Source organism: Notolepis coatsorum (assembly GCF_963971535.1).
Source record: "Notolepis coatsorum genome assembly, chromosome: 5".
Taxonomy (NCBI): Eukaryota; Metazoa; Chordata; class Actinopteri; order Aulopiformes; family Paralepididae; genus Notolepis; species Notolepis coatsorum.
In genome coordinates this window covers 120332377-120359143 of record NC_140169.1, presented here as the reverse complement: position 1 = coordinate 120359143, position 26767 = coordinate 120332377, and the positions used below count along the sequence as shown (strand labels likewise).

The window sequence follows — 26767 nt, the reverse complement described above, 5'->3', positions numbered from 1 at the left end:
TCCCTCTCGCAGTGCAGGGTCCCGTGCTGCCCGGTGGTGGTGGAGCTCAGCCTGGTGAAGAGGCAGCCTTCTCCCCACCTCCCTCTCGCAGTGCAGGGTCCCGTGCTGCCCGGTGGTGGTGGAGCTCAGCCTGGGCTGGTGCAGACTGCAGAGGCCGCTCAGAGGTGTGGCCGGCCTGCTGACTTCAGCTGCTCAGAGGGGGTAGCTCGACAGGTGGGCTGTGGTGGTAGATTCTAGCTGCGCCTGCAAGTGGTTGCTTTCAGCTGCTGCTTCTCCTATCCCTGGTGCTGCCGTCCAGGCGAGGAGCTGGGCACCTGGGCCTGGTTGCTGTGGCCGTCCGTCAACATTGACAGCGCTCCAGTGGGTCCCTTGCCCGTGCCAGAGGTCCCCACATCGGGTACCAGCGTGGCAGTTTACCCTGCCACATACCACCCGAGTGGTTTTTCTAAGGGCTCTCTGACACAGGCAGAGATGGTATCAACAGCATACCAGTTTATTGAAGAGGTGGCAAGATGGTACATGCCCAGAGCAAATGGAAAGTTGTCACCATTGTGTGTGAGAGGGCAGCCGATTTTACCTGTGCGTATTGCTTCAATGTGCAGCCATCCCTGCTCCCAGGTCTAATTAGCCTGACCCAGGGCAGGTGTGGCTGCTGCTTAAACCAGCCATCCCCACACCACAGTCACCCCTGCTCCCAGGTCTAATTAGCCTAACCCAGATTGACGAGTGCTTTACAAGGTATCAACGAAATCTTGGAAATGATTTAATAATTCCAAAACTGACTGGGAGCCAGTGTGGAGTGGCATAAAACAGAGTAATGTGCTCTCTGGGACTAGAATTGGTCAGAATCCTGACAGCTGCATTTTGGACAAGCTTTAGGCAAGACATGATTCATGGTTGAGCCAGGAATATAGTGAGTTACTTTTTTCAGTGCATTACAACTCTTTGGAAGTGTTTCTCAACTGGAAAAAGCAGGACTGAACATTCTTAACTTGTTCTTCAAAGTTTAGATCAGGGTCAAAGAAAACTTGTCAATCTTGCAAAGTGATATTTGTAGACAGACTCATATTTAAATTAATATTTGCTCTCATATCAAATTCATATTGCAGCTTAAGTAAGGCAGCTTAAGTATGGTCTGTGGTGTCAAAAGCAGAATCAAGGGGTTAGAACTGAGCATTGGACTGCAGCTGCTGTTAAAACACAAGTGCAGGGCCATTTCAGTGGCCTGTAGTCACTGGGTTCCAAAAGATCCATGCGGTTTTCTTTTGTAAGTTTGAGGTTGAGTCATTGCATGCGCAACGTTCATGAGAAGAATGGCAGTGGTAAGCTATTAATGTATTAGACAAGGGCGAACTATCAAAGACACAACTTTATACTGATAGCATATGGTGGACAAGTGATAGATTTCATATGGGGTTATTGTCTCAAATATGAAAATTCTTTAGAATAACAGGGGTGACAAACATCATGAAGCCATCCACCGGCTGTTGGGCCATAGTGGCCGAGCCACACTCCTACCCAGAGCTGTCTCTATGCCTGTACAGCCACAGTCCTCACCACAATTAGAAACTGGCCACGGTAAATGTCCAAATCCCCCCCCCCCCCAATGTACAGTTTCTTCCCCTTGTATATGGATGTATATATATTTTTGTATGATCTCTTTTTCTTACACAGTACTGTATATTTGTATGTCTTGTATGTCATAAATGTCTTGATGAATTGAAAATGGAGGACCCTGATGTAAACAAGACGAAAGTCTTTTTCTGGTCTGCATCCTCTTAGCAGTTGTTTGTATTGAACCGTACTGTATTGTACCCATTCTGCAATCTGTTAATAAAGTTTTCAATCACTTAATCAAACAAACCCAGAGCTGTCTCTATGCCTGTCACAGTCTCCGAAACACCTCTGCCCAAGAGGGCAAAATGTTTTACCAATTCGGGACATCTGCGATCAAATTAGATGAAAAGAAAATGCTGTGAATTGGGTGTAGGCTATAGAGCAGGAGTGGCCAACCCGCGGCTCGCGAGCCGCATGCGGCTCTTTGCCCGTCAATGTGCGGCTCTTCCATCCATAAAAATAAAAAATAAAAAATAAAAAAATATTATTATTATTTGTTTTTAACTTTTTTTTTTTTTTACGTCACTCATTCCATAAGGACGTAGAATAAACGTTTACATTTTTTTTTAAATGGTCCATTTGCATGTTCTTGGTATCTGAATCTAGGGACATATATGGATCAGTGTCAGAAATAGTGTGTCTGTTACTAGGCTTGAGTAAATTGTAATGAATCAAAGGAGAATATCAATTATATTTAAAAAAGAATATATATATCTTTGACTGTGAATAACACCATGCTAAAATTTACCAGACCTGAAAAATCTAAGCAAATGAATAAAGGGAAGATGATTAAACAGAAAGTTTTGTAGGTACAGTACTGAATTCTGCCATCTTTTTTATAATGTAAATTTCTCCACCATTTTTCATCGTATTGCAACACCGTTTTTTGCAAGACGTTCACAGAAAGGTAGAGAAACTAACTGCGTACTGTTTTATGGCAATAACATTCAGGTTTGTGGGAGATAATCCCAAAAAATAAGAGAAATAAAAAAGTAAATCCAGAAGTCAGATGATTGACAGGGGCTGGTGTGAGCTGGGTAGGGTAGATTTTCGAAATTCGAAAGCCCAGAGTCTCTTCCTTCAAAAGACTACACTCACTTTTGGCTGTGCCACTTCCTCCTGTCAATATGCGCCGGTTTCCGACTCAATACCCTGAGATTTCTATAATCTTATATTTCACTAATAACAGTTAAAATAATTGGTAAACAAACGTAATGCTGAAAATATACACTTTTACTGTATATCTCGGGCTTAAGAGATTAACCCTGTGAGGCCCAAATTAAAAAGACATTAGCAACTTCAGAGGCCAGATGGTGGGACATATCACATTTACTATCAAATAGCATTGTGAGGCTGAACAACAGGACCAATTGACTATACATGTGCTTAACATTTTTTAAATAAACATTCTTTTTTTAAATGGCCAAAAGTGATTTTGTAATTTTGCAACCGTGGGTCTCACAGGGTACTTTTAACCCTGTGAGGCCCAAATAAAAAAGACATTAGCAACTTCAGAGGCCAGAGGGTGAGACCTATAAACACATGAATGGGTGCCGTGACTGAAAAAAAAGGTTGAGAAACGCTGGTATATGGTGTGGCTCTTTGTGGTACCACAGTAATTTTTGTTGCTCTTAGTCTCTGACTGGTTGGCCACCCCTGCTATAGAGTATCACTAATAACCACAAATTATGCAGTGATGCAGTTAGCAGATCGATAAATGGACTATAGTGCTATGTCTTTACTGTGTACGTTTTTTCAACTTATTTTTGGTTCTTATTTATAAAAGAGACTAACAAATATGGGGTAAACAATAATATAATATTATTTATTCAATATGTTCAAGGAAAATAATGAAAAAGGTAGCACTGGTTAGTTTACTTCCTGTTTGGGCAGAGACTTTGACAGAAGTACGTCATCCAACTCTCTGTGTAGGAGTGTGAGCAACGGCCCAAAAAGGTGTCACAATTCTGTCCCCCGTTGTTTTGATCAGTGTTTGCAAATCTGAGATAATATGAGGATTTCAAATCCAAACAAAGTGTCTGATATTTATATTCCATAAATAAACTTTGAAGAAAAACAATTGTTGTTTTTTAAGTAAAAAGTTACTGAAAGTAATCAATTACATTTAACTGAATAATCCAATGGACATGGACTGGATATACAACAAATTAGCTGTGAACTTGTGTACAGGTGATGAGGCGATACCAGGGGTCAGAGCAGGTTATCAGCAGTCAGCTCTTCCTGTCTGCAAAATGAGCTCAGCTTACATCATTAGCAGGGTCATGTGTTGGGGTTTAACAAGGGGAGTCAGGATGGGTAAACTGCTGTTAGTCAACAAGAGGGATGTGGTCCGCCAGCAAATTGCCCCCTGATCATCGCCAGAGCTTGCTAAAAGCTTGGTACCTCATGTTCCACGTCATGCGCCAAAGATGGGGAGCGAGGTCCAAACCAGTTTGAGGTACGGGTGGGTTTATACACGAGATACCAAGTCTTTAGGGTCTCCCAATAATCGCCATCCTCCTAACCTTCTACTCATTATCCAAAAACCTTTACATTTTTTATTATATATTATATAAAAAAGTTTATTTAAGATTTTAAAAGTCCAAAATCCTGTGGAGATGATATGTATGTATAATATGTGTGAGTGTGTGTGTTGACTGTTGAGTGTATAAAATGTCTCCTGCACAGAAAGCAGAGCCAGATACCTATATGGGAAGAAAGAAGCACGTTCTCTCCCCCTTTATCAGTGTTTTCTGATGAAAGTGAAACTCTCCCAGGGTTATTAGTTTAGTGCCAAAGACTAGCCTGGGGTTATGTGTAGCAGCCTCTCTCTGCTCCTCTCCAAATAAGGTGAAATCACAGTCCAAATATGGTCAAACAATGTGTCGGCTATACAATATTATTTTTTTACTTTTAGGATATATTGTGTTGGAGGCACTGCTGAGACATGCCTGTCTCTCCTGTATTCTCTCTGTGTGTGACTATCTTTATAACATTAACTCACCAGCAGCCTGGCTTGCCTTACTAGGACAAGCCAACATGGAGACATCAGCAGTGGCAGCAGGAGGGTTTAGTCAAACTCCCACTTGGCTTTTCACAAACCCCGACACCCCAGTTACAGCATGCTCCTGTTGCCTAGCAACGCCGGCTGGATCTTGGGAGAGCGAGGACAGGCGTTGGTAGATGTGTATGTATATCCACGGCTCAGTGAGAGCAAACAGCACTCCGCTCCCCACCCCCTTGTGAGCAGCTCCATCTCTTTCTCTGCAACCCCTCTGATAGCCTATGTAATGGAACACACAGTATTAATAGAATGCACCCGTGTATAATAATAATAATAATAATAATAATAATAATAATAATAATAATAATAATAATAATAATAACTTTATTTGTATAGCACCTTTCATACAGGGGATTGCAGTTCAAAGTGCTTTACATTAGTAAATTTTTATTATTATTATTATTATTATTATTATTATTATTATTATTATTATTATTATTATTATTATTATTATTATTCTTGATGCTGCGCTTAAACAAATCTGTCAATTGTCTCTTTGACTCAACATCCTTCTGTAAATGACCACGCAAAACGATGAGACGATTAAAGTTCATGGTCTTTTTTATTTGAAAAAAAAAATAAAGACTAGCATGTACAACTTGGAATGAATGTAAACTGAACTCAGAGGAACAGTTGAGAAGACCCGTGTGCTGCCTCTCTCTAACACCTCGCCCTGCTCGCGTCTGAGTCGAGAAACAGAAGAGAAAAAAAGGAAAAGAGAAAAAGAAAAGTGAAGGCCAGTGATTCTCCCTTGCCAGAAAGAGGACAGACACTCCATCTCAGCAAAAAAAGAAAGAAAGAAAGAAAGAAAGAAAGAAAGAAAGCTCACTGTAAGACTCTTTAAAGTCCCGCCCGTTTAAAGGGCAGGAGCACACGACTAGTTAAGATGGCCGTCCAAATAACATAACAAAAAACGAAAAAAACATGCCAAACATTTTGAAAATGTAATTTTTTTTTGTACATTATGTTTTTGTTAGTTTTTTTTTTCCCTTTTTTGTTTTTTTTTTACTCTTTTTTATCTAGCATACAATTACGTCCCATTCCACTTTCAGCTTGAATTAGAACCTGGTTATCGTCTCTCATCTTACAGTATAGGGTTCCTCTCCAAATACAAAAAACTGTACCAAACCAACAAGAGGACAGCTTATAGTGGAATCAGCACGCTCTGGTAGTCCGGAGGAAAGGGGTGGGGTCAGGGTGGGGTGGGGTGGGGTCGGGGGGTGTTAGTGCTCCGGTCTCAAGCTGCATGCATGGTAGAACAGAAAACAGAGAGAAGAGAAGAGAAAGAGATGGCCAGCCCAGACATTTACCACTAGCAAATGGAACTGGAAGGAGTTCGCCAAATGCTTCTTGCTTCAGTTTGAAGGTAGTAGTTACAGGGTTGTTGTCATGTTTATTTTTTTCTCATTAAGTACTGAGACTAAACTGGTCTTCAGGGGGAGGGGACAGGATCACTAACCATTGTTTTCATGCAGATATTTTTGTAGTGTTTTTATATCTTTTTTTTTTCTTTCCTGTGGATATTTTATTTCAACATTCAATTATTTTCTATACAGAAACAGTATGAATAAATGAACATTTTTTTCCCCCAAGAGGTAAGTAAAACATTTTGATTTTTTTTTCTTCTAAGAGGGGACAGGACGGGGCGGGCAGGCTTCACTTTGCAGTCATCATCTGTACAAACTCTGCAGATAGAGAGAGAGAGGGAGGGAGAGAGAGAGAGGGAGAGAAGACAACAATATGTCAGGATTATGGTCTTTGGCCCGTCGCCAAGAGGGGCAGTCACCTGCTAAATTGTTAAAAGGGTTTATTCATTTTTTAATCAACTTGAGGAGATTCAGAACATGCATCCTAATTAGTGTCCCATTTCCAAATGGCTACCATGTTCATCTCATTAAGCCCATTTGATTAAAAAGTCACTGCGCTGTGAATGCTGCAACGGTGATGTGACACAAAATAAAGAGGGGAGGCTTAGAGTACATACTCTGTGCCAGGCACAATGGGAGTATAGAAGTAGGACACTTTTCAGAAAAGAATTATGGACTGTTCATATTATATCAACAGCCTTCCTAGAAAATGAGCACAGTCTCTCGTGTAATGCAACAAGGGACTAACAGTAAGGGAAGTGAAAATAAGGCAGAGAGAGTGAGAGTGAGAGAGAGAGAGAGAGAGAGAGAGAGAGAGAGAGAGAGAGAGAGAGAGAGAGAGAGAGAGAGAGAGCGCTTCTGGTGATACTCTTCTCCCACTCTATTTCAGTGGCCTCTATCTATAGCTTTCTAACAATCAATATTACGTGTGGCTGACTTGGCCTTCACTCGACTCCTTCAGATGAATAATAAACTCTTCTTAAACCGTGCCAAGCAATCAAACAAAGTTCTATAGCTGAAACAGAGCATGTATATAAGTATAGAAGAATGTAATCTGCAAACAGGAGTATTTTCTTCCATTGTTCCTGTTTTCTCGTTCAGTTCCTTTACCTTCATAGTTGACCTGTCCGTCTCCGTCAATGTCTGCTTCCCTGATCATCTCGTCCACCTCCTCGTCCGTTAGCTTCTCCCCCAGGTTTGTCATGACGTGACGGAGCTCAGCGGCGCTGATGTAACCATTTCCATCCTGGAAATAATACACACCGTTCCAGAGATTGAGAAATGCAAAGAAATCCCATTGGGCAATAATAAGTGTCGAGGCAAAAATACCCACTGGACGGATGAATGAACAGGCACAGCATCGGGCACTACGTTAACAGGAGGTTCACAGAAACACTTGGGTATATATGACATGTGCATTTTCTCAAAAACACTGGTATATATAGGTCAATAGTACTCTGGAATGCTCTGCCGAAATTATCCACAATACATAACAAAATTACTTTCGAAAAATATATTAAGAGATATCTTGCAAACTTGTCAAGTATGTAACTGTTATCTGTGTCTTTTTTTTTTTTGACTGGAATGTTAGATTTTATAATGTGAATTTGTATATTTGTATTCATTGTTAATTTATGTGTTTTGTTTTATTTTAATTTGTATTTTTAGTTGTACATTTGTATTGTATTTGTTTTGTCCAGGACCCCAGGAAGACTAGAGGCTCTTTCATGTGTCTCTAATGGGGATCCTTTAATAAACATAAACATGTGTGGTCCTAGGATAAGGTGAGGTTACATGGTGTACAATCTGGCAAGAATGAAGACATGGGTAAAATGTTAGCTCACCTCGTGCTGTACGTACATATTGGGGATTTGCATTAAAAACGTGATTGGGAATCCTTTACCTTGTCAAATACCCGGAAAGCCTCGCGGATCTCTTCCTCGCTATCTGTGTCCTTCATTTTTCTGGCCATCATGGTCAGGAACTCGGGGAAGTCAATGGTGCCGTTACCTGTTAACGGAGACAAGAATGAGTCCATTTAATCAGCAAGCGGTACAATTACATAACGCCAGACGCACCATGGATCAGCGAAAAGTGCATTTAGTTGATGAGAAGCACCCAGTTGAAATGTTCATGTGTTCCATCTGCCTTCAGCTTCATTCTTGAGTCCACATCTTATTATCATGCATTTTATGTAAGTATGCTACGATGCTAATAGACTATGGCTACGGCTTTTCTCAACCTCTTAAGACGAGGGAGGCGCTCCCGACAATAAAACAGCTGCTTGAAGCGAACAAGGCTTTGAACGTGACTAATCTCATAGAGGGGAATGCCCCTCGAATCGCTTCTGTATACAGTTTCCTTCCTGCCATAAACACAGCTACTACAGGCAGAAGGGGGGGGGGGGGGGGGGGGGGGGGCGGAGGAAGAAGGAAGTGGATGTGTGTGTGTGTGTGTGTGTGCGTGTGAGTGTGTAGGTGTGTGTGTGTAGGTGTGTGTGTGTCTCCCTCTCTACCTCAGGGAAGCCCTGGGAGGAGGCTATGTATGTTCTACGCAGAGCGGCAGAGTTCGCTGGGAGAATCCATGGCCAGTCATCCATAATGCAGACATATAACCTGGTCTGCTGCAGGGGGCCTCCATAAATCAGACCCTCGTCTCCCCTGTCAGACAGCCCTGCCTGGGGGCGTGTAGCTTTATGCCAAGCAAGCAGTGCAAAAATTTACCGTAGTGGCGTGCAGTAATGCGCCTTTCATTTTCCGCCGCCCAGCGCCCAGGTCGCGCGGAAATAGGCTGTCTATTGCCATTCTCTTTGACAAACTCTAACCTTACCCAGCTCCTTAACAACGCCTAAACTTAACCGTTCTAACCTTAACCAACTCCGAAACAATGCCTAACCTTAACCTTAACCTTAACCATGCCTAACCTTAACCATAGAAATTATATTGCCATTCTCTTTGACAAACTCTAACCTTAACCAGCTCCTTAACAGCGCCTAAACTTAACCGTTCTAACCTTAACCAACTCCGAAACAATGCCTAACCTTAACCTTAACCTTAACCATGCCTAACCTTAACCGGCGAAAGAATACACGTTAAAAAAAAATCACGTTAAAAAATATTTTCGATGGGATTCGAACTCGCCAGCAAACGAGCCATAGGATCCACAGCCATGTGGCCTTGTCAATTGAGCTATTGCTAGATACTGAATAAGGGGCGGTGACTTATATATATTGAGCTCCGCTCGTGTCGAACCAAGGCGGGATCTCATGCGCATGCGCGGGCACCTCGCGCGAGCACGCCGGCGCACGCACGCACCTGAGCGAGCACGCCGCCGCCGGTGCACGCACGGTAGCATTTGTCTGAAAAGAAGGGCGCTTTACCGCACTGGCGTGCGGTGACGAATGCGGAAGCATTTTTGCACTGCTTGCTTGGCATTAAGGAAAACGCTGCCTGGGGGGGTCAAGCATCCAGATGCTCCCCTCCTCTTTCTTCTCTTCATCCATCTCTTTCCATCCCTTCATTCATCTCTCCCCTTTAACAAACCATCCTTCCCTGCTGCTCTCTACATCTCCCCATCTTCTCACCATCCGTCATTTTCTTCATCCATCCCTCTTTCCCTTCCTTGCTCCATCTGTATATCTCCATCCCTCCATGCCCCCCGATATCTCTGTCCCTATATACCCAGGTCTGTTGGCCAGGTGTGTGGGCTGACAGTGGGTGAGGATGTACACAGGGATCGCTGGTGGTGGTGGTTAACACATTGAGTGCCACGCCCCTTCCGGGAAGTGACCCCTTCCTTGCCGTCCATTAACCCCATGTAAACATAGTCGTAGTTTGTAGAGCTAAACCTATATTTTATAGTATAGCTATGGGTCTAATAACGCTGTCGAGTCTCAGTGACTTGCTTCTGGTCAACGTGCAAAAAACTGATTCTTTTTTCATCCGTACATTTCCGTTTTACACCGTTTTGAATATGAATATAGTTTGGGTGCTTCTGAGTCATTCCAGGGAAAAGACGCGAAAACTGCGTTTTTGTGTAATTCAATAAACACGTTGTCATTTTTTGCCTGATTATCGGATCTGAAATCAACGCTAGATCATAATTATTATCCTTCCTCGTGCACGCATGCAATGTTGTTTAGACCGGCGCGCCGCTCCCCCCCCTCCTCCCACCCAACGGCAAACAGCCATACACGGTCCACACAGATAGCTGTGATCGCGGTAGAAATAAATGTCAGATCAACGATCAAATTTATATAATGTTCTTACCTTGTATCTGATGTAATGCAAAAGAGATAATCCAAATATCTGATCGCAATTCCAAATAATGCTTGTGGAGGTCCGTACCACACTACCGACCGTTTCACAATGACGGGCGGGCGGAGTTACTGTTCGATGCCATCATTGTATAGAACTGGCTCGCCTGAGTATTTAAACCCCGCCCGCCCGGCTCAGATCGGCTTCTAAAACACACCAGCCCATTTTCAATGAGATGCAATAGCTCCGCCTGGCAGTAGAGGGCGGTATAAGACCATCTGCAAGCTCATACACATTCAGTACAGCATGCACAAGGTGCCCCGCTGAATTAGGAATGGCAATACCAAATAAAATAAATACTGTGAGAAAAACGTAGATCTACGTTTCCGGCACTCAACGATCGGGCGACAGAAACATATTTCTATGTTAACGGCACTGGACGTGTTAATAGCAGCCACTGTGTTGGAGGCAGCAGGATCAATATCCATGTTACTGCTGTGTCGAGGCAGGATTACCCAGGGATCACACCCTCTGGACAGGGGAGTATCTGTGATCTCCACTGGCTCACTGACTGACTGTACCAGCAGGAGGGAGGGAGGGAGAGGCAGAGGAGGGAGGGAGAGGCAGAGAAGGGAGAGGCAGAGAATGGAGGCATAGGAGAGAGGGAGAGAGGAGGGAGGGAGAGAGAGGGGGAAGTGAGTCTATTCCTTCCTCTCTTTTTTCCCCTTCCGAGACCTTTCAGAGACATTTGGGGATGAGGGTGGCGAAGTGGAAATTCATCATAGCCTCGTCAGGAGGCCAGGGCAGGTAGGCGGTACGATTAAAGTAACAAAAAAAAGAAGAAGAGAAATGAGATGGGATTGTGGGGAAGGTCATGGCAGGGGCCAAAGGACCCCGAAGGCATTAGTCACAGTGCGGGGACAGGGTGGGGTGGGTGGGACAGGGTGAGGTGGGCGGAGATGTTGGACTGGGACTGAAATGAGAACAGAGCATGGATGCACAGCAGGACGAGGATGAAATACAAGAGAGAGAATAAACATGTGTCCAAATGAAGGAGGGACAGGGAAAGACGGCGAGAGAGAACGAGAGGGTGGACGAGAGAGCAAAAGAATGAATGTAAGAGCACGAGTAAGAGAGAGAGAGACAGAGAGAAGTGCGAGAGTGCGAACAAACGGACGGACAGGCATAATGCGATGATGGGGCAGATGGTGATCTAATGGCTCGGGGTGGCGATCTAAGGACCTGCTATCCAATGCGCAGAGGCAGCCGCCAGGATCCAGGGGACACATGCCGAACGGAGGAGGGTCAGGGTGGGGCTACTGTTCCAGTCTGAAAGGGCAGTAGGCCCACAAGCGGACGGAAGACCGTGACTGAGGAAAGCAATGACGGGGGGGGGGGGGGGGGGGGGCTGGAGCCTTATCTGCTCTGCTTGACTGCTTTGGTTGATGTAGAGAAAAGGGAAGGGAGGGAGGGCGATGAGAGAGAGAGAGAGAGAGAGAGAGAGAGAGAGAGAGAGAGAGAGAGAGAGAGAGAGAGAGAGACAGTGTGAGTGAGTGGGCGAGAGAAAAGAGATGGTGATGGGGAGAGAGGAGAGGATACAGGGAGGGAACCGAGTGGGAGAGAGACGACGCGATTACACATGAGGCGCTGGTGCAAAGCTCTGGAAAACTCATGCGTTCCCCGCTGTTTTGTGCGATCATCCTTTCCCTGCATCATAGAGCAACGACGCACGCCCCGGATGAGAACAGTGAGATTGTGTAACGATGAAGAATCTTGATCCCTTTAACATTGAGATGAATGCCGACTGAATTTCCTCTGCATGGATTACTAATAGATGTATATTATATTTTAGTAACTGTGGGGGCATAATACGTTCATCTTAGATGGTGGTACAGTATGTCCATGTCTGAGATTATTCATTTGTCTGGATTGGAAAGGCAAATGGAGCGGCGTCTCCACTAGTTCAAATATTTGCAACCATATTGAAATCCACGGTTTACCTCTGGCTGGCACGATGATGGCAGAATTGTGTAATCATAGCCAGCTGCGGCTCCCATCTCAATCACTTTAATACTAATACAAACATGAGCAGAATTTCCCTTATCGTTTCAGCCAACATTATTGGATCCTTATTTGATATTATCATCCGCGGCGCTGATATATTGTGCCGTCACTTCACCATCAAACAGCCCCTTGTCATATTATTGCCTAGAGCGCCACACTATCTCTCTCTCTCTCTCTCTCTCTCTCTCTCTCTCTCTCTCTCTCTCTCTCTCTCTCTCTCTCTCTCATTGTCATTCATCGGCGGAGCCTCCTTGTTTGGTAAATAAGGCTGATTTTCAATGGGCCGGCTGACATCCTATGTAATGTATGTATGTGTGGGTACTGGGTGAGCAGAGTGCCGAGAGGGCCTTATGTAACCACCTTTATTTTCCATTACTAGCTTCATTGCTGTCTGACCTAGATTGCATCAGCTAGGGAAGCAGAGGCAGAACAAGGGGAGGTTAGTGACGATGTGTGTGTGTGTGTATGTGTGTGTGTTATTCAAGTGTGTGTGTGCACGGGCATGTGCATTCAAGTGTACATGCGCTAGTGTGTGACATGTGTGGGAGGTCTGGGGGACAAGGATGGTGGGAGGACTTTTCGATAAGCAGCAAAGCCTCGGAGCGATCGATTCCCCCTGATCAATATGCTCCCATTTACCAAATCCTATAAGCTGACAGCGCAGCGCTGGGCCAGCATCCCCACAGAGATACAAGCCCAAGGACAGCCAGCTAGTGAGAAACGAGCCAACACCCTCAGCTACCCCCTCTATCTCTCCATCTCTTCCTGTCTATCTCACTCTCTTTTTCTCTCAGTCACTTCTTCATCATTTCTCTCACTTTCTCTGCTCTCCCTCTTGCTCTCTCTCTCTCTCTGTCTATCTTTATCTTCCCCTCTCATCTCGCTCCTGCTCTCTTTCCCCATCTCATCTAATCTCTCTCTCTCTCTCTCTCTCTCTCTCTCTCTCTCTCTCTCTCTCTCTCTCTCTCTCTCTCTCTCTTGGTGAACTTAGATATTTTATTATATAATATTTTTAGGTGTTATTGAGGTGTATTGTGTATTGTTTTATTGTATTGTATTGTATTAATTGTATTGTATTGATTTTATTGTATTGTATTGATTTGTGTGGACCCCAGTAATAGTAGCCTATGCCTGTGGCAATGGCTAATGGGGATCCGAATAAACTAAACTAAACTCTCTCTCTCTCTCTCTCTCTCTCTCCCAGTAATCTCTGCCTCTCCCAGTCTCTCTCTCTCTATCTCTCTCAATGCAGATATAATTCTCCCACAACTGTTGATGGCAGTCGGAGGGCTGCAGAGCGGAGGAGGGAGAAACATTTGACGCGAGGAGGAGGAGGGAGTGGGCAGAAGAAGAAGAGGATAAAGGAGGTGGAGGACGAGGAGGAGGAGATGAAGAAGAAGGATGATCATGATGACGATGATGGAAAAAGAAATTGAATGAAGAACAACAATGTGTCCATGTGTCTCTCTGGTGTGTCGGTGAACATCTAGCTGCTACGCCAGCGTGTACACATCTAGCTTAGGGCTGGGCGATATAACGATAACGATAATTATTGCGATATATTTTAATAATCTATATTGATTGATAATTAAAAAATATATCTAAAAATAATAATATAATAAGAAATATTATTATATGGCGGCTAGGTGGTGTAGTGGGCAAGGCACTCGCCACCAATGTGGAGACGCTGGGTTCGCGTGTTCGAATCCAGCTCTCCACATTGTTTTCAGTTTGGCTGGTCGTCCGTACTAATACAATTGGCAGTATTAGAGGGTGGGAAACTGATGGGTGGGGATCGGGTTGGGTGGGGGTCGGTTGGTGCGCCTGCGCAGTAGAATCAGGAAGTGTCGGGGGCAGCGTGAGCCTCCCACGCGTTACTCCTCGCCACTGAGAGATCGAGCTGCGCAGGTGAAAAGATGCGACTGCTGTTACCTCAAGTACCGGAGGGGACTTGTGCTATGTATGACTTAGTCCACATTGCAGCCGGCTTGTGGGAGGCAAGAAACAGCGTTCGTGACAGGGGAGGGTTGAATTGGATGATACGAAATTGGGATGGGAGAAAATATAGAAAATGGGAGAAAAAGTGGATAAATAAAAAAAATAAAAATAAAAAATAAAATAAATATATATATATTATATAAATGACCTGCAACAGGGCAGTTTTAAAACCAGAGACAGTGGACAGACTTGTCTTTCTTGCCTGCAACTTAAAGTAATGGCTTTGCTTGTCCAAATGACAATACTGGCCAAATTCAGATTTATTTTTCTCTTGTCCATTTATTTTATTTGCTTTCTAATGTAAAATATAGTTTGAAACCGTCTGTACACTGTAGGCTATGTGTGCTAGCAGAGCTAGTCTCCAGTCGCGAGTCACAGTGCACATGTGCGGTGGTTTGTCCACCAAAAAAGCACCAAAAGATAGAAAAGAAACTAGCAGAGCCAGAACTATTCAACTCCCCTGGAGCCACAGCCAGCAGAGAAGCCGGTTTACTTTCGCTTTCAAACCAGCTGCAGCCTGAGAACTGGAGTGTGAGGGACTGTAATACTAAAGATGGCGGCAACAACAAAGAATTGCTGCAAAATAAACATACATCTGTTGTTAAAAAAAAGTATAAATTTTTTAAATGTTTTATTAATACTTATAACAATATCGATAATTATCGATATCGAGTGATATGATAACATTATCATATCGTTATCATGATATCATTTTTGGCCATATCGCCCAGCCCTAATCTAGCTGCTAGTACACCAGCGTTTACTACACCAGTGTGTACAACACATCTACCTACTACACCAGTGTGTACAACACATCTACCTACTACACCAGCGTGTAATCTAGCTGCTAGTACACCAGCGTTTACTACACCAGCGTGTACAACACATCTACCTACTACACCAGTGTGTACAACACATCTACCTACTACACCAGCGTGTACAACACATCTACCTGCTACACCAGCTACGCTAGCTGACGAACTGCTGCAAACCTACATGATCGTTAGTTTACACCATGTGATATGAAGCCTTGTGATTCATCAGAATGAGACTGGGATTTGTTACAGCAGCGTTGGGCAGAATCCATGATGATGTTGTGATTCAACAGCTGCTGTGAATTGTAGGAGGGCCCTTGCATTGCTGGTGCAGGACAATCTATTCCAAAATGGTTATTTCGGTCATTCTTTGGATGCAATATACATGTGTTTATCCTGCACACATACTGTATATCACTGATGGACGGAAACGTGCCTGTGACTAAAGTGCTGACCCAGAGGGCCACGTCATCGTGGAGGGGGAAAAATAATCACAAGCTCTGCAAAACACTCATCCACTACACTTTCCTGTGCATATACTGTACAGTACAGTGTATCACTGATGGACTGAAACGTGTCCTCCTGACACATTGCTGACACAGAGAGCCACGTCATCCCAAAAAAAAAAAAAAAAAAAGATCAAATCACTGTCGGGACATCTGTCTTGGACGGTTGGTGAGAGTTGGCACGGACGATGCGAACACCTTGGATGTGTCCGGTGGCAGGTTGATGTCACGATGACGCAGGGTGACTCAGCAAAGGTTTTGCAACCAGAGGCCATTAGGTTTCAGGGGGGATTAATGATATAGAGTTATTAAGGATATGAAAGTTTACAGTCCCTGTTGGATGGGGTTTTGTTGATTTACCACCTTTTGCAAAGTCCCGGTCAACTCTTAAGATTAATTCATGGGACTGAATTGGAAATAAAATTTGGTGATGCCTGTATACTTCTCCTCTCCTCCAATTACAGTGACTTGTCTTAAGTCTTAAAGGATAACTCCAACATTTTGGGAAATTAGCTTATTTAACATCTTCCCTAGAGTTAGACAAGAAGATACATACCTTTTTTGTCTCTGTGCATGCATTTAGCTTTGGGAACAGACGCTCCGTTAGCATAGCTTAGCTTCATCACTGGAAGTGAGGCAGGACAGTACCCTGACGTTCCCTACAGGTTTGTTGATATTCTCATTCCTTCAAAGGATCTGAACCGATTGAAGTTTATGGATACCATGACTTAAAATCCTCTTACCTTGACGATTTAAAGCCTCCCCAATTTAGAAAACAGTAATCCAATGGCTGGTATTGATATACTACTAACTACTGCACGCTAACGGAGCTAACCGGACACTCAAGCAGATAACGAGAGCAATGACTTCCTTTCTGGGGGGTTTCAAAATAAAAGAGCGACGTCTATAGCAGCGGAAAACGTTTATTTTGTACATTATCTAACGTTAACACGAACCTAAACTAACTTTAGGTTAGTTGTAACGTTAGTTTAGGTTCGTGTTAACGTTAGATAATGTACAAAATAAACGTTTTCCGCTGCTATAAACGTCGCACTTTTATTTTGAAAACCCCAGAAAGGAAGTAATTATATTTGCTTTACACATCCTGTTCTGCGTTAGCTCCGGTTAGCTCCGAGCGTCCAGTAGTTAGTAGTATATTATCAATACCAGCCATTGGATTACTGTTTTCTAAATTGGGGAGGCTTTTAATCGTCAAGGTAAGAGGATTTTAAGTCATGGTATCCATAAACTTCAATCGGTTCGGATCCTTTGAAGGAATGAGAATATCAACAAACCTGTAGGGAACGTCAGGGTACTGTCCCACCTCACTTCCAGTGATGAAGCTAAGCTATGCTAACGGAGCGTCTGTTCCCTAAGCCTAATGCATGCACAGAGACAAAAAAGGTATGTATCTTCTTGTCTAACTCCAGGGAAGATGTTAAATAAGCTAATTTCCCAAAATGTTGGAGTTTTCCTTTAAAACGAGGAGAGGACAGTGTTGTCATGAGGAGCCAGGAAGGGGAGCATGTCACATGTACAATTTGACCCACTTTGATTGAAAAGAAAACCCTGACCAGATCACTGAAAGGCCTTACTCTCTATAATGTTGCTGTCTACTCTTCCCTGTTTCGAAAAATAAACTTCTCTTCTTCATTTGGTACCAATCACTAACTTATCTTAATGGTATCAAACAGCAGCTTCCAAACAATAGCTTCCTAATTTATTTTGCACCAATCAGACTTGGCTCCCTTAACCCTTTCACTGCCGCACTACCAAAACGGTTAACCCTTTCACTGCAGCGACACACAGAAGGTTAACCCTTTCACTGCCACACGGCGACCGTCGGTTGTGATAGTAAAGGGTTAACCTTCTGTCGTGTGGCAGTGAAAGGGTTAAGCTTTAACACCCTTAATAGTGGTGTGTTACTGACCGTCAGCGTCCACCTCGTTGATCATGTCCTGCAGCTCGGCCTCTGTGGGGTTCTGGCCCAGCGACCTCATGACGGTGCCCAGCTCTTTGGTGGTGATGGTGCCGTCGCCGTCCTTGTCGAATAAGGAGAACGCCTCCTTGAACTCTGTAGAGGAGAAGGGGAGAGGGAAAAGAACGAGGAGATTAGATTGCTGCTGGTAAGCGGTCACCAAAAATGGGTTACTTAGAATAGAGGACGCAGTGGGTAGTTGTGGTCGACTGAGGGGTGGAGAGGGGGTGGTGGTTATGGACTGGTGGTAGCTGGGGAAATGAGAATATTCTAACGGTATTTGTAAGGGGTTCAGTGGGTGTAGTTTGGGGTTTAATTGGTGGTGTTAGCATAATTTAAGTTCTATAGGACTCTTAAAGATAGTTTCGGTGTGATTTGCCTTGTTGTGGACATCTCTATGGCAGATATCTCCAACACTAGGCAAATCACACTGAAACAATCTGGGTGGATAAATAGTATTCTGGATAAGGGGAGAAATATGTATATATATATATATATTTTTTTTTTTTGGGTGAACTGCCCCTTTAGTCTCATATAGATATAAAACAGCGCAGAGAGGGAGAAGTTGAAAAGATTTCACTCAGAGAGCTTTGATGTTGATGGAACGTGGGCAGGCTTCTATCAGCGAGCTGCTATATTGGGAGCCACTCGAAGCCACTCTGGAGTTAAGACGTTCGAGAGCAATAGCCTTGGAGCCTCAGTCAGCACAGGCTAATTAACCACAGAGGTTGTTTTTTTTTTACTGGGAAGAATCAGAACAAGCCCACTTATTCATAGAGAATCTTCTATTACATGGGAGTTGCTCAGGCGGTCGGGCGGACCGGGTGCAGTTGCCTCCTCAAGTGTCTGTGTGGTGTAGCTCCGCATGTTTTGTCACATTCCTGTTCAGTCTCCACATTCTCCTCTTTCTTATCTGTTACTTGGAAAACGGTGCCTTGGTAGGATTGTCTCTGAACATTTTTAAATGCCTTAAAGGTATAAGGAGATTTTTGAACACTAGTTGATGAGACTGGCGCTATAGAGCACAGTAGGAGAAAAGGGGGTCCCAAAAAGATTGTGTCGTCTGGTGTTCTTCCAGTGTGCATGAGGACGACACGAGGAGTGCGGGGGGTTAATGTAGAATGTGTAAAGAGAGCACTGATGGTGTGTGAGCCCGCCCCCTTTGTGCTTCGAGTTGATTGGTCTGTACAATCTCCCTTGAAATCGAACAAGCTAATTGCCACACGATCAAAGGAGTTGGGACTCTAAATGGCCTGCTGTGAGCTATTGCTTAAATATTGTTGATTTATTTCAGTATTATATCACCTTGAAATGAGATGCCCTGTGGTACTGAGAATGATTCAAACAAATAAATAAACAAAAACATTTAAATAAGGTAAAGTTTGTTTTGATTAAATAATACACTTAATCATAAAGAACATGTATTTATCTACTGAATGATAATAGTAATATATATGTGATGTTAATGTAAATCATGATTATCAAGGCCATGGTTCGAGGCAGTGCCATGACAGTCACCCACTTGTGTGATAAACCAATGCATTATTGGCGGCTGGACTGTGTTCTGTTTCACAATGTCTTCTGTCAAACAATGTAGGGTAAACTTGCTTGTGTGATGCACGGGGTGGGGGGGGGGGGGGGGGGGGGCTTAGATTAGATTTGATTAGATTCCCTAATTTATTTATCTATATTATTATATAGCACAAGTACAGTACACTGAAAATAAGTTGGCATCGAACCAGAGTGCAAAGGTAACAGTAAAGGGCAATAACAATATACAGGACAGATATAAATAGATATATTGTATACAGCGTGTACAGTGCACAGAGTGGATATGTATACAGGTATGTAAACAGGAATATATGCAGATATATTCATAGGAAATTAATGAGGGAAGGGTGAAATGAGCTCTGTTCTTACCTGCAATCTGCTCTTCTGTTAGTTGGTCAGCCTGTGGTTGGAAAAAGAGAGGGAGAGAGGAAAACAAACAAGTTACTCAAGAGGCAATTATCCCTGAATACCGATCTGCTTGGTCATAGCCTCCTACACCATACCCACCCAGCGACTACACATCCCAACACAAGGGAACAGTGCTGGGAATCTGAGCGCCACAATACTGTGTCTGTGGCAAGAGACTCTGGGGCCTGGGCAGAACCCTCCCTTGGCTCTGGGGCCGGCTGGGTACATTATTCAATGCCCATAATATACACCAATACAAATTCCTTACAGAATATATTAAAGCATATTTCATTGCACAAATTACATCTGCTCTGCGCCATTCGTTTGCCAAACCAACACAGAGGATAAAGATAATTTAGGATAATTTAGGACCTGCTCCGAGGTCATATGTCATTTGCACAATGAAATATAATTTACGGGTATTTCGCTTTTTCAAATACAGTTAGACCACACTTTATTGGGTTTCTCTGTGGTAAGCTGGTTATGAAACTTGATATCCCAATGTACAGTAAGTATCCAACATTTAGATGGCTAGCTTAGAAAAAACCATATTCATGCTGACAATCAAATCAATATTGATAGGTATCACTTTTGATACTAAATTCTCTCACAGAAATTGTACAAAACAAACAAACAAAGAGATGTGTATAGTATTATGATGTACGCAGCAAAGTGAGGACTTGTGAAAGTTTGCTCAGTCCAGCCATCGTGTTAGGAGACCAGGGTGCTTTTTCTTGACCACATATCAACATCACTGACACCAAGATCTACGAGGCGTCAGATTGATGCCGTTCACGCTGAGGCTCTTATCCAGAGTGACTTACAACAAGTGCCACGGACAGAATAAGCCAACCTCTCCTTTTCGTCCAGTGGCCTGACTTGAAATGCTGAGGGATGACGGCGCGACAAGATAATGAATAAAGGCCGATGAAAGATGGTCTCGAGTCTCCTAGGCAGAGGTTGTCTGAGGACACAGCAGTATTTTGTCACGGTCCAGAGCCCAGCCCAGCCCTGCCCTGCTGAGAGGGACAGAGAAGGTCGGCTCCACTCCCTGCCTGCTCCCTCTGCGTACATCGCCACTCTTGAGTGACTCACTCACTTGGCCGCTCAGAGCCACCGCGCCGGCCGGGCCCCCAAGGGACACGCAGATTGATGGGGCCTTGTTGTGAAGGTGAAGTTTAGATGTTCTTTTTCCTAACGAACGTACGTCTTCGGCCGCCGTATAAAAGAAGGGGCCAATATCCAGCTAATGGTGTAACTGGCAGCTCCGGCGGGTTGAGACGCTGATTCCCGGTTTAACAGGGAAGAAAACACAGGCTTACTTTTTATGATTACGGCAGAGAGTGCTGACGTCACCCTTACTTGGCAGGGAACACACACAGACCAACACACACAGACCAACACACACAGACCAACACACACAGAGCAACACACACAGACCAACACACACAGAGCAACACACACAGACCAACACACACAGAGCAACACACACAGAGCAACACACACAGAGCAACACACACAGACCAACACGCACAGACCAACACACACAGAGCAACACACACAGAGCAACACACACAGAGCAACACACACAGAGCAACACACACAGAGCAACACGCACAGAGCAACACACACAGACCAACACACACAGACCAACACACACAGAGCAACACGCACAGACCAACACACACAGACCAACACGCACAGAGCAACACACACAGAGCAACACGCACAGACCAACACACACAGACCAACACACACAGACCAACACGCACAGACCAACACACACAGACCAACACACACAGACCAACACGCACAGAGCAACACACACAGACCAACACGCACAGAGCAACACACACAGACCAACACAGCAACACACACAGAGCAACACGCACAGAGCAACACACACAGACCAACACACACAGAGCAACACACACAGACCAACACGCACAGAGCAACACACACAGACCAACACGCACAGAGCAACACACACAGACCAACACAGCAACACACACAGAGCAACACGCACAGAGCAACACACACAGACCAACACACACAGAGCAACACACACAGACCAACACACACAGACCAACACGCACAGACCAACACACACAGAGCAACACACACAGACCAACACACACAGACCAACACACACAGACCAACACGCACAGAGCAACACGCACAGACCAACACACACAGACCAACACACACACAGAGCAACACACACAGACCAACACACACAGACCAACACACACAGACCAACACGCATAGACCAACACACACAGACCAACACACACAGACCAACACGCATAGACCAACACACACAGACCAACACACACAGACCAACACACACAGACCAACACACACAGACCAACACACACAGACCAACACACACAGACCAACACGCATAGACCAACACACACAGACCAACACACACAGACCAACACGCATAGACCAACACACACATGCACTTTGCCAGATGTTTATGCACCTAATATGCACAACACACGTGTGACACACAAACATACACAAAGCATGCACACACATGTGAAGGCCCACACACACACAACTCTTAATGACATTTTTCCTCAATGCCAATGCTTTCAACCCCCAGCCCTCCCTGCCCACCCCCACCGCTCCCTGCCCACCCCCACCCCTCCCTGCCCTCCCCCACCACTCCTTGCCCACCCCCACCCCTCCCTGCCCACCCCCAGCCCTCCCCCACCGCTCCCTGCCCACCCCCACCACTCCTTGCCCACCCCCACCGCTCCCTGCCCACCCCCACCCCTCCCTGCCCTCCCCCACCACTCCTTGCCCACCCCCACCCCTCCCTGCCCACCCCCAGCCCTCCCCCACCGCTCCCTGCCCACCCCCACCCCTCCCTGCCCACCCCCAGCCCTCCCCCACCGCTCCCTGCCCTCCCCCACCACCCCCAGCCCTCCCCCACCCCTCCCTGCCCACCCCCAGCCCTCCCCCACCGCTCCCTGCCCTCCCCCACCACCCCCAGCCCTCCCCCACCACTCCCTGCCCACCCCCACCCCTCCCTGCCCCCACGTGTTTCCTGTGAATTACTCAGAGTGAACCGGTTCTGCCTCAGAGCAACGTCCCACAACACACCGGTGTGTCTGTTTGTGTTTTGCACAAGCAATCTGGCCTCGCGTCGAGCCAAACACAGGCTGGCCAACAGAGCCGCGGCCAAGGAAACCATAGGCTCGCCCCGGTCTGCGGGGGAGTCGGTCTCGCTTATTCCCGAATGCAAAGAATGACTCTGCATCAAACGCGGGCGTAATTGTGTTACGTAATGTATAGGGTTCCATTAGAACGGGTACGGTTCATCTGATTGTCACCGGGGCGGGAACAAATAATACACTGTGGATTTGATATATAAATATAGAAAGAGTGATGCCCTTTAACTCAGTCCTTGAAAGGAAGAAGAAGGGGAAAAAACAGAAGACTTGCTGTCTGCAGCCACAGGGGAGATTGATCCAACCTCATACAATTATCTGACATGATTCAATAACCTTGCCGGCACACAATAGCCTTTGCTTTCCTTCTTCCTCTAACCCCCCTCCCTTTCCTCTCTCTCTCTCCCCATCAGTGAGGTTTGCTAAATGTCAGGACACAAACCACTCTTCTGTCTCAGCGGGGTGGGGTGAAAGACTGGACAATGATAGCATGGTCTCTCCCTAGTGTTGGTCTCTTTATTCTCTCTGTCATGCTCTTTCCCAATTTCTATTACATCTATCTATCTACCCATCTATCCATCTATCTACCTCATATGCTCTTTCACCCCTCTTAATTCTCACTTTCCCTCTCTTCTCTCTCTCTTCTCTCTCTCTCTCTCTCTCTCTCTCGGGTGTGGGGTCAAGTGACTCACTGGTAGGGATCCTCCTCTGGCTAAGGCCCAGTCCATTGGGCCTCACAGTGCTGCTGCTGCGCCACCAGCCCCCCCCCCCCCAGCAGACACCACGCTGCCCAGGAAACTCCCTTGATTCATGCCGACCTATGGAGAAGGGCTGATTGTTGCCAGGCCCCCAGCGTTGACGACAGCTTGTAGAGGCGTGGAGGTAGTAGGGTTGGGGGGCCCAGGCATTGCCTCGCTCAGCATCAGTGGGTCAACCCCCCCCCCTAAGCCGACAGCTCCGCAACGGGGGCAGAGGGAGGCAACAGTTCACTGAGCCGACAAGCTTAATCTTTTCCTCTGTTTTTCATTTACACTTGATGCCACAGTGCCCCCCTTCTGTGAACATTTTGCATCCCGCCTACGCGGTATATGGTCTAATAGACCCATCTCAAACGCCGCCCTGTTTTCTTGATCCTAGGTCCGAGGATGGTGTGACACAAACACCAACACAAACAGACACACGCACACCCCATACATAACACTGTGATAAACACACACACACACACTCCCTTTCTATGGGGCCATTGAGCTGAACAAGAATGCTGAAGGCCTCCTCTCTTTCAACAGAGACAAAAGATGTGAGAGAGAGCTCTGGGTTGTGGCTAGAGGGGTGGGGGGAGGGAGTGGGGTGGAACCAACTAGCCAGCCAGCCCCGCTACATCCCGAGGGGCCTGGCCAGGATGCCATATGGCCTGATGGTGATGGTAGTGGTGGTGGTGACTGGGTGTACTCTGCCACATCACCGATGGCGGGTTACCTCTCCAACCAAGTCCACCAGTGACGCGGGCGGCTGGGACATGGGACATGGGACAACATGGCTTTGGGGTGCCCTGGCCGGCCAAGCACATTAATTATTCAGTGCAGTGGATCAGATGTCTTTTCGAGTTACTAAACATGCATCAGCAAACAAGGGTGTAACAGGAACACGATACGGAGGCCTCTGCATGGTCCAACTACTTATTCCATACTTCCACCTGAAAGGGGGAGGCTGTTTCCACTTCAACGAGTGCATTGATGCAGACAAGGGGGCTTACTCCCGTGGATTAAACTTTTCAGAGTCACTGATAGGCAGGGCAGATCCATAACAATTCCACTTTACACTCCAATTACTACACCACGCTGCAACGTGAAACTGCATCACACTTCAATACCATATATGGGACATTTGATCGTGGCAGAGGGGGGGAAACGAGGTCTATGGCTTCTTGACTCCTCTGAACCCTGAATGATCCATCATCAAAGCTGATAATCAATGGATCAGCTTGAAGGCCTCTGTTCCACATCCTGATAATTTCTACTGGGTTCCTTCTGCGATGTAGCTGAAGAACAGCTCTGTTCATTAGCCAGTTGCAGATGTCTTCCAAAATTGGCTGCTCTAGGTGTGTGTGTGTGTGTGTGTGTGTGTGTGTGTGTGTGCGTGTGTCCAACATCTGGTTAACTCTGTATGAGTTATTATTGCACATAGCTGGTTAAAGTGGTATATTATTGCACATGAATAGTGCATATGGAATCCATTTTGTATAATATAGGCTATTGGTGATTTAGTAACCAGTATGCATGGGATATACAAGCTTGAGTGCAGCGTCAGAGGCCTATAATATTTATTTGTTTCCAAATTACTTGGCATTAGGGAGTGCATAGAGTCGACAGAACTGTACAGCTGTTGACCTTCTTCTACAGTAGCCAATACCAGGCAACTTCTTGGACAACTCTCCCCAGTGCAACATTTGCATACCATCGACAATTTGCAAAAGGCAACCAAATCAGTCAGCATAACCTGAGGATAAACCTACAGTATAATGGCTGCAGTAAAGGCGGAACTGCGTCTCAGATCCTTCTGAAGCAAACCACATGGGCCATATACGATAGACTGTTAACAAATTGTAACATATCGTAATTAGACGAAGATGGGCGATTTCCGTTACCATTGTCAAGCACAGAAACAACACAACGTTGCAATTGGCACCATGACGGTTCAAGCTGTGTTCGACAGACAAACGGCAAGATGGTGCAGCAACGTTGCACAGGGACGGGGGGACCTCCTCGAGCACCAGCCCGTTTCCTCAAACTGAGCCGTCGCCCTTCGAGCATTCGCCATATTGTGAAAACGACTGAATACCGGAGTAATGATGATGATATATTGTAAACGGGATATCGGCCCATCATGAGATGGATTATTATTACACGTTGATATGTCAGAAAAAAAATTCAGCATGGGGCTGGTCCGATCGTAAAGGAACACGCCTGCGCTTCTAAGGCGGATTGTAAAAATGTAGCCTAATAATGCACTGTTATGGCAATAGAATTATGCCGTAATAACCAATAATGCCGGGTTGCTAGTTATCCCTATGCTATGCCGTTCGATCTTGTCCAATAATTAATTAAATATGTGCTATGCCGATATGAGCCAGCATAAGATATGACCCAATATGGCCATACAGCCAATAATGCCTTAATAATTGCGCATTTATAGACGAATATCGCTCCCTTTTGAAAGGAAGCACCGTCCCAGAGATACACCCACTAAACCAAATACAAGTCAATCCACGTTAGGCGTTACATTATCCCATGCGAGACTTAACAGTAAGATAGATAATACGGGTTTACACGCTGCGTAAAGCGTAAAAAAATGGTATCAATGAATGAACTGCAAAATAGAAGTAAATAAAGGAGTATGATATACCAGGCGTATCCGTTATTGGTATAACCTGTTCTACAATTAAAATACATTCCATAATAGACTCGAATGAATGAAAATACATACCATGTCTGATGGTTGTGTGCGTGGTGGTCTATGAAGCCAGACTAGGAGTGCGCTGTTCCTTAGATGGAGTTCCACTAGCGGGGGACGAGTGGGGATATTGGCCGTGGCCAGAATGGGGATTGCCTATGTATCCCTCCGCCACTCTAGCGCCACTGATCACTCACTTCCTTATTTCAATTCAGGGCTGTTGCAGTGTAGGCTTCTTGGCCGCCACGTGTGTGCGTGTGTCTGTGTGTCCGTGTGTCTGTGTACGAGTGTGTGCGTGCGTGCGTGTGTGTGCGCGCGCGTGTGTGTGTGCTTGCGTGTGTCTGTCTGTGTACAAGTGTGTGCGTGTGTGTGTGTGCGCGCGCGTGTGTTTAAAATGCCTGCAGTGCAAATTTGCGCATTCTGAAACTCAAATGTAGGCTAGCAGTGCCTAGTTACAAACTAGTTTGTGCGTCATGGGCTACCATGACTTTGTGACTTTGTGACTTTATAG

At 45.3% G+C, this 26767-nt stretch overlaps 1 protein-coding gene across 1 annotated transcript; it reads right to left on the bottom strand.

The window, feature by feature from the left end:
* Positions 1–5224: 5224 nt before the first annotated feature.
* On the bottom strand, positions 5225–26413 carry LOC311228010 (calmodulin-1). Its single transcript, XM_084313900.1, has 6 exons — positions 26290–26413; positions 19586–19616; positions 17618–17761; positions 7952–8058; positions 7159–7294; positions 5225–6366 (listed from the first exon to the last, which is right to left on the bottom strand). The coding sequence occupies exons 1-6, from the start codon at positions 26290–26292 to the stop codon at positions 6338–6340; spliced, it is 450 nt and encodes a 149-aa protein (XP_084170026.1). The 5' UTR covers positions 26293–26413; the 3' UTR covers positions 5225–6337.
* Positions 26414–26767: the final 354 nt, after the last annotated feature.

What these genes read in the sequence shown, in the direction of transcription:
- LOC311228010 (XM_084313900.1), bottom strand. An exon ending in CAACGAGGTGGACGCTGACG is followed by an intron (nt 8,059 to 17,617) that starts GTCAGTAACACA and finishes CTCCGTTAACAG; the next exon opens with GTAACGGCACCATTGACTTC. An exon ending in CTTTCCGGGTATTTGACAAG is followed by an intron (nt 7,295 to 7,951) that starts GTAAAGGATTCC and finishes TATTATTTCCAG; the next exon opens with GATGGAAATGGTTACATCAG.